General features: G+C 47.9%; 2 protein-coding genes across 2 annotated transcripts; both read left to right on the top strand.

Annotated features, from left to right (window-relative positions):
- Positions 1 to 10: 10 nt before the first annotated feature.
- LOC113838639 (ubiquitin carboxyl-terminal hydrolase 17-like protein C) lies at positions 11 to 1,417 on the top strand. The gene has a single exon (XM_027434231.2). It carries the CDS (start codon positions 11 to 13, stop codon positions 1,208 to 1,210), a length of 1,200 nt encoding a protein of 399 aa, XP_027290032.1. The 3' UTR covers positions 1,211 to 1,417.
- Positions 1,418 to 4,534: 3,117 nt separating this feature from the next.
- On the top strand, positions 4,535 to 6,687 carry LOC113838638 (ubiquitin carboxyl-terminal hydrolase 17-like protein B). The gene has a single exon (XM_027434229.2). The coding sequence runs from the start codon at positions 4,605 to 4,607 to the stop codon at positions 6,177 to 6,179; it is 1,575 nt and encodes a 524-aa protein (XP_027290030.2). The 5' UTR covers positions 4,535 to 4,604; the 3' UTR covers positions 6,180 to 6,687.
- The last annotated feature ends 1,864 nt before the right edge of the window (positions 6,688 to 8,551 follow it).

The following is an 8,551-nucleotide window of genomic DNA, read 5'->3' as shown; positions in this document are numbered from 1 at the left end:
AAGCTGCACAATGTGTGTTCTGGAAGCTCAAGTTAATCAGAGTCTCCTCCACTCCAAGGATGTCATGCAGCCCTCGAAGATCTTGACTGGTGCCTTCCACCGGCAGAAGCAGGAAGATGCCCACGAGTTTCTGATGTTCACCTTGAATGCCATGCACGAAGCCTGCCTTCGAGGGAGAAAGCCTTCAGAAGAATCCTCGAAGGACAGCACCCCGATCTACGAGATATTTGGAGGCTCGTGGAGATCTCAGGTCAGGTGTCTCCAGTGCCAGGGCACCTCAGATGCCTTTAGCCCATTCCTGGATGTCCTACTGGATATCCATGAGGCTCACAGTGTGAAGCAAGCCTTGGAGTATTTAGTGAAGGCCGAAGAACTGTGTGGGGAAAACGCCTACTTCTGTGACCATTGCCAGGAGAAGACGCCAGCTTTGAAGAGCCTGGCAATCCAAGGCGCCTCGAAGGTTCTGCTGCTGGTCTTGAACCGCTCCTCAGACTCCGCGGGTGGCAAAACGGACAGGAAAGTAAGGTACCCCGAGTCCCTTGACCTGAGGCCATACATGTCTCAGTCTAACAGAGGACCGTTGGTATATGCCCTGTATGCCGTGCTGGTCCACGCTGGTGCGACTTGCCACTCTGGACATTACTTCTGTTATGTCAGGGCTGGCAACGGGAAGTGGTACAAAATGGATGATTCTACGGTCACCAGGTGCGAAGTGGCTTCTGTCCTGAGTGAGTCCGCCTATCTGCTCTTTTATGTCCAGGGGACCGATGGCAGAGGGGACAGTGTCAATAGGCCAGTAGGCACAGGAAACAAGGCTCACGCTGGGAAAGGCTGGCAGAAAAAGCACAAGAGAAGATCTTGTGTGCAGGCCACAGAGCCATGCAGAGAGCGGGAAGAGGCTGCGGCCCAAGCAAAGTCTTTAGACCAGTGGAAGGTGCTCGAGGAAAACAAGCGCCCGGAAAGTGGGCTGAACCTCCAGCGACCTGGGTCCACTCCACCAGCCGATGGAGTTGGGATCCACCGGGCCAGAAGCAGAGAGGACTGGGACAGGAACCGGCCCGACAAGGAGAACCACCCATGGCACGATTCTGCCAGGTTCCCGCCTGCTCCCAGAGCCATGGACTCTGGGTTACCCTGCAGTCAGGAAGAAAGAGCAAGATCCAAGAAGAAGAAAAAGAAGCCAACTTGGAGGCCTCTGCCTCTTTACTAATGCTCACAAAAAACTCACGGACCCTCCGTTTTGGTGATTGGGGGCGGGTGGGGGGGTTCCTGAAGACATCTGTGAACTTGAGGAGGCACTTGAAAAGCAAGAGACTTGCAACTGGACCCCACGATGTGCCGAGGTCTCACCCTTCATCTCTTTCCATGCCTGGCCTTGCTGAGTGCCTAAGAAAGACAGCTTGGATGCAGAAAACAAACTTTCCCGGGTCCCAGAAAGCTTCTGGGTTCCAGGGGGACTCCTGCAGTAGCCTCTACTCTTCCTCACCGACTCCATGCTAGCTAGAGACTAACTCAGCGACCACCGATTTTGGATGCTGGATTTCCCTTCAGCCAGCAAGGGGCTGCTCAAATGGCCTCCCTTAACTGTTTCCTGTGAGATCTTCCTTTCCGGTTTGCTATCTAGAACCCTCTGTGGGAACTTTCTTACTCATTGTTCTAGAGCTGCAATACTTTGAACCAAATAAATTCTGTTACTTCTCACTCTTTGTTGGTCTTTTCTTTTCAGCATGACTTCATATCAATATTGAGTATTCTGGGAAGGGTCGACTCTGCTTAGGAATAGAAAAAATAGGAATGTGGTCTCACTGTTTAAACCGGAGATGACATCCAGAGTGTTTATGTCAACAGGCGGGCAGATCACCGGTGATTTAATCACTGCAGTTACTCAGCAGAGTATGCAGGGCTCCATAAAATGTTATTATCAATAATTAGAGATTGTGTTGAGGCTAGAAATCCTATATTACTATGAACAGCGAGGTAGCTGAAAAGCTAGGTCCCGGCCTTACTCTGATACACAGAAGAAAAAGACTGCAGATTAAAGATCCTTATCTTTTTCAGCTGGACATTCTAAGTGCAAACAGCTGCAGGTTCCAGGACATTTGCTTTTCAGGGAGGGCATTCTAAATCCCTAGAGAATAGGTTTCATCTAGGATCAGGTGACCTTGACTGGATTGTAAACAAAGAGTGTGGAGCTGTGTGGTCTGTGTGCCTTTGCAGAGAGCCTCCAGCCCATGTGGGCATCAGGGCTTACAGAAGCTGTGTGAGTGACCAGCATGAGACAGCTCAGGTGTGATTTCTTTATCAGATTTTGCTTGAAAAGCTCCACCTTTAAACCCAAGAGGTACACACAGGCAGATCTATGGATGTTCCAGGTCAGCCTGGTCTACAGGGCTAGTTTACCACTTCCAAGTCTGCACGGAGGAAAAAAGAAAATGAAGAAAACCAAATGAAGAAATAAACTTGGGAGTTCTTTGGAATGAACAGGGCACCCTGATGGAGCAGACTGATTCCATATTGGTGTCAAAGCCATTTTGTTTTAAGGTCAGAATAAGTTGTTCTTTTTGCTACAGTAGGACTCTACCCCAGGATGATGGAGAGTCCTGTCAAGGACTAGTGTGACATTCTGCCACACTAGTTGTCAAATAATCTAATCTGTTATCAGGTTCTATAAACATCTCTTTCCAAATCATGATCTTACAAAGATCTCATTTTGTAAGTTTCTCGAGAAGAGAGCCTGTAAATTAACCAACACTGTATTCTAAATTCTCATATTGTAGATCCAGTTCTGAGCCTAGAAAATAAAGCTTGCTTAATTCACTTTAACAGGGGTGGCAGTTGGCATCTCAAAAATTCAGATGCCAGCTCACTGATAGAAATTCTGTTATGAGGGTGAAATCATTTCAAGTAAATCATGTTTCCTTCTTCCTTCCAGTCCTTCCTTCCTTCCTTCCTTCCTTCCTTCCTTCCTTCCTTTCTTCCTTCCTTTCTTCCTTCCTTCACTCCTTCCTTGCAATCCTCCTACCTTTCGTTCTTCCTTCATTCCTTGCTTCATTCCTTGCTACTGGTTTTTCTCTTGTACAGTATTTTCCGCACTTCAGTTCCCCCTTCCTCCACTTTTCCCAGTTACTGCTACATCTCCCCTCTCCCCTGTTCCCTTCATCCTCCATTTCTCTTCAGAGGAGATTAGGCCTTCCCGGAATATCAACCTAATGGGGCATCGGAGGACACAATAAGACTTGGCACCAATGCTCATATTCATGCTGGATGACCAATACAGTAGGTGGAGAAGGGTCTCACGATCAGGCAAAAATGTTCAAAGATTTGCCCATTCCTCCTGTTATGGCTTTCAGCAAATCACAAAGCTGTTCACCTATGACATATATGCAGATGAACTAGGTCTTACCCATGCAGTCTTTTTGATTAATTCTTTAGTCTCTGTGAGACCCTTTGAGCCCTGTTAAGTATTCTTGTGGGGCAAGTTCTCGTGGTGTCCTTGAACCCTCTTCCTCCTACAATCATTCCTTCTGCTCTTATGCCGGAATCCTTGTGCTCTGGCTAAATTCTGGCAGTGGGTCTCTGCATCTTCTCCCATCAGTTGCTGGGGGAAGCCTCTCTGATGATGGTTAGGATAGGAAGCCATGGGTGAACATAGCAGAATCATTCATTAGAAATTGTTTATTCGTTTATATAAACATTTATTTATTTATGTGAGTATTTATCTGTTTGCCGGTTGTGTTGCATGCAATGTGGTGCATGGGCTCGTCTTGGTATAGGCCACAGGTCAGACCAGTCATTGTTTGGCCACTCCCCAAAATTCAAACCCGCATGGCTCCAACAGGCTTTGCTGGGAGGATAGATATTAAATCAAAGATTTTGTGATGGCGATGTTTTGTTCATGGTATGACAAATATAGCCAGCCTGAAGATCAGTGTTCCAAGCTTGGCCCTGTATTATCAACAAAAGCTAGGCAGTGGTGGCACACACATTTCATGCTAGTTGCCATACTAGTTAGCCATAAAGTCCAAAGACTTTTTGTTTGTTTGTTTGTTTGTTTGTTTGGTTGGTTGGTTTTTGTGTCTGGAGACTGCGTTTCTCTATCTTTCTTTGAAGGCCGTTCTGTAACTCAATCAGGAGAACAGGGTGGCCTCGGAACTCATAGAGATCTGCCTGCCTCTTTCTGGCAAGTGCTGGGATTAAAGGTGTGTGCAACAATGCCCAGCAGAAGAGACTCTTATATGGCAGGCAGGTCTACTCCTGCTATCTTTCTATCTTTATCTGATGTGGTTTCACAATTTTTTTTTCTTTTTTTTTTTAAACAAGGGAAATCCAAGACTAAGGCTCAAAGGTTAAGGAGCGCCAAACAGACCAGATTTTAGTGCTGCTTTGCATAAGCCACACCCTCAATTGCCCTTTGGCAATTGGAGGCTTGTAGGGGATTGGCTGTGGCTGCTGGGCTTAGTGGGTGTGGCCACATGACTGAGGTACAAAAGCGTCAGCACTTGGGCCAGGTGCACCTTTGGAGAGATTGGCAGAAGAGAGTAGCATCCATCCACCTGCTCCCAGAGAAGTCTGCAGCCAGGTGTTTGCAAGTGGCGGCTGGAGATATGGAGGCAGCTCAGAGGCTCTCCGAAGTTGAGTCTCCCTGGAAGGCCGGTACAGGTTGCAAGCCCTCAAGCCATGCTGTAGATTCTGAAGTGTCTTCGTGTTCTTATGGTTCTGCAGATTCAGCCTGGTCATCTCCTTTGGCCCAAGACTTCCACCAGGATAATGCTCAGGGGACAGCAGAGCTGGCTGCCAGGGGCAAGCACAGTGCGAGTTGGGAGAGGCCCCTCGGCGTGGGTGTGGGTCTCCTGAACACAGGCAACAGCTGCTACCTTAATGCAGCCTTGCAGTGTCTGACACACACGCCTCCACTCGCCAACTACATGCTCTCCCGGGAGCACTCTCAGAGCTGCTGTCACCACCCGGGAAGCTGCACAATGTGTGCTCTGGAAGCTCAAGTTAATCAGAGTCTCCTCCACTCCAAGGATGTCATGCAGCCCTCGAAGATCTTGACTGGTGCCTTCCACCGGCAGAAGCAGGAAGATGCCCACGAGTTTCTGATGTTCACCTTGAATGCCATGCACGAAGCCTGCCTTCGAGGGAGAAAGCCTTCAGAAGAATCCTCGAAGGACAGCACCCCGATCTACGAGATATTTGGAGGCTCGTGGAGATCTCAGGTCAGGTGTCTCCAGTGCCAGGGCACCTCAGATGCCTTTAGCCCATTCCTGGATGTCCTACTGGATATCCATGAGGCTGACAGTGTGAAGCAAGCCTTGGAGTATTTAGTGAAGGCCGAAGAACTGTGTGGGGAAAACGCCTACTTCTGTGACCATTGCCAGGAGAAGACGCCAGCTTTGAAGAGCCTGGCAATCCAAGGCGCCTCGAAGGTTCTGCTGCTGGTCTTGAACCGCTCCTCAGACTCCGCGGGTGGCAAAACGGACAGGAAAGTAAGGTACCCCGAGTCCCTTGACCTGAGGCCATACATGTCTCAGTCTAACAGAGGACCGTTGGTATATGCCCTGTATGCCGTGCTGGTCCACGCTGGTGCGACTTGCCACTCTGGACATTACTTCTGTTATGTCAGGGCTGGCAACGGGAAGTGGTACAAGATGGATGATTCTACAGTTACCAGGTGCGAAGTGGCTTCTGTCCTGAGTGAGTCCGCCTATCTGCTCTTCTATGTCCAGGGGACCGATGGCAGAGGGGACAGTGTCAATAGGCCAGTAGGCACAGGAAACAAGGCTCACGCTGGGAAAGGCTGGCAGAAAAAGCACAAGAGAAGATCTTGTGTGCAGGCCACAGAGCCATGCAGAGAGCGGGAAGAGGCTGCGGCCCAAGCAAAGTCTTTAGACCAGTGGAAGGTGCTCGAGGAAAACAAGCGCCCGGAAAGTGGGCTGAACCTCCAGCGACCTGGGTCCACTCCACCAGCCGATGGAGTTGGGATCCACCGGGCCAGAAGCAGAGAGGACTGGGAAAGGAACCGGCCCGACAAGGAGAACCACCCATGGCACGATTCTGCCAGGTTCCCGCCTGCTCCCAGAGCCATGGACTCTGGGTTACCCTGCAGTCAGGAAGAAAGAGCAAGATCCAAGAAGAAGAAAAAGAAGCCAACTTGGAGGCCTCTGCCTCTTTACTAATGCTCACAAAAAACTCACGGACCCTCCGTTTTGGTGATTGGGGGCGGGTGGGGGGGTTCCTGAAGACATCTGTGAACTTGAGGAGGCACTTGAAAAGCAAGAGACTTGCAACTGGACCCCACGATGTGCCGAGGTCTCACCCTTCATCTCTTTCCATGCCTGGCCTTGCTGAGTGCCTAAGAAAGACAGCTTGGATGCAGAAAACAAACTTTCCCGGGTCCTAGGACGAGTGAAACTCCAGAAAGCTTCTGGGTTCCAGGGGGACTCCTGCAGTAGCCTCTACTCTTCCTCACCGACTCCATGCTAGCTAGAGACTAACTCAGCGACCACCGATTTTGGATGCTGGATTTCCCTTCAGCCAGCAAGGGGCTGCTCAAATGGCCTCCCTTAACTGTTTCCTGTGAGATCTTCCTTTCCGGTTTGCTATCTAGAACCCTCTGTGGGAACTTTCTTACTCATTGTTCTAGAGCTGCAATACTTTGAACCAAATAAATTCTGTTACTTCTCACTCTTTGTTGGTCTTTTCTTTTCAGCATGACTTCATATCAATATTGAGTATTCTGGGAAGGGTCGACTCTGCTTAGGAATAGAAAAAATAGGAATGTGGTCTCACTGTTTAAACCGGAGATGACATCCAGAGTGTTTATGTCAACAGGCGGGCAGATCACCGGTGATTTAATCACTGCAGTTACTCAGCAGAGTATGCAGGGCTCCATAAAATGTTATTATCAATAATTAGAGATTGTGTTGAGGCTAGAAATCCTATATTACTATGAACAGCGAGGTAGCTGAAAAGCTAGGTCCCGGCCTTACTCTGATACACAGAAGAAAAAGACTGCAGATTAAAGATCCTTATCTTTTTCAGCTGGACATTCTAAGTGCAAACAGCTGCAGGTTCCAGGACATTTGCTTTTCAGGGAGGGCATTCTAAATCCCTAGAGAATAGGTTTCATCTAGGATCAGGTGACCTTGACTGGATTGTAAACAAAGAGTGTGGAGCTGTGTGGTCTGTGTGCCTTTGCAGAGAGCCTCCAGCCCATGTGGGCATCAGGGCTTACAGAAGCTGTGTGAGTGACCAGCATGAGACAGCTCAGGTGTGATTTCTTTATCAGATTTTGCTTGAAAAGCTCCACCTTTAAACCCAAGAGGTACACACAGGCAGATCTATGGATGTTCCAGGTCAGCCTGGTCTATAGGGCTAGTTTACCACTTCCAAGTCTGCACGGAGGAAAAAAGAAAATGAAGAAAACCAAATGAAGAAATAAACTTGGGAGTTCTTTGGAATGAACAGGGCACCTGATGGAGCAGACTGATTCCATATTGGTGTCAAAGCCATTTTGTTTTAAGGTCAGAATAAGTTGTTCTTTTTGCTACAGTAGGACTCTACCCCAGGATGATGGAGAGTCCTGTCAAGGACTAGTGTGACATTCTGCCACACTAGTTGTCAAATAATCTAATCTGTTATCAGGTTCTATAAACATCTCTTTCCAAATCATGATCTTACAAAGATCTCATTTTGTAAGTTTCTCGAGAAGAGAGCCTGTAAATTAACCAACACTGTATTCTAAATTCTCATATTGTAGATCCAGTTCTGAGCCTAGAAAATAAAGCTTGCTTAATTCACTTTAACAGGGGTGGCAGTTGGCATCTCAAAAATTCAGATGCCAGCTCACTGATAGAAATTCTGTTATGAGGGTGAAATCATTTCAAGTAAATCATGTTTCCTTCTTCCTTCCAGTCCTTCCTTCCTTCCTTCCTTCCTTCCTTTCTTCCTTCCTTTCTTCCTTCCTTCACTCCTTCCTTGCAATCCTCCTACCTTTCGTTCTTCCTTCATTCCTTGCTTCATTCCTTGCTACTGGTTTTTCTCTTGTACAGTATTTTCCGCACTTCAGTTCCCCCTTCCTCCACTTTTCCCAGTTACTGCTACATCTCCCCTCTCCCCTGTTCCCTTCATCCTCCATTTCTCTTCAGAGGAGATTAGGCCTTCCCGGAATATCAACCTAATGGGGCATCGGAGGACACAATAAGACTTGGCACCAATGCTCATATTCATGCTGGATGACCAATACAGTAGGTGGAGAAGGGTCTCAAGATCAGGCAAAAATGTTCAAAGATTTGCCCATTCCTCCTGTTATGGCTTTCAGCAAATCACAAAGCTGTTCACCTATGACATATATGCAGATGAACTAGGTCTTACCCATGCAGTCTTTTTGATTAATTCTTTAGTCTCTGTGAGACCCTTTGAGCCCTGTTAAGTATTCTTGTGGGGCAAGTTCTCGTGGTGTCCTTGAACCCTCTTCCTCCTACAATCATTCCTTCTGCTCTTATGCCGGAATCCTTGTGCTCTGGCTAAATTCTGGCAGTGGGTCTCT

Source organism: Cricetulus griseus, chromosome 3, assembly GCF_003668045.3.
Source record: "Cricetulus griseus strain 17A/GY chromosome 3, alternate assembly CriGri-PICRH-1.0, whole genome shotgun sequence".
NCBI classification, from domain to species: Eukaryota; Metazoa; Chordata; class Mammalia; order Rodentia; family Cricetidae; genus Cricetulus; species Cricetulus griseus.
This window is presented reverse-complemented; position numbering and strand designations above follow the sequence as displayed.

Coding starts and splice junctions, on each gene's coding strand:
- LOC113838639 (XM_027434231.2), top strand. CDS start 11: ATGTGTGTTCTGGAAGCTCAAGTTAATCAGAGTCTCCTCCACTCCAAG.
- LOC113838638 (XM_027434229.2), top strand. CDS start 4,605: ATGGAGGCAGCTCAGAGGCTCTCCGAAGTTGAGTCTCCCTGGAAGGCC.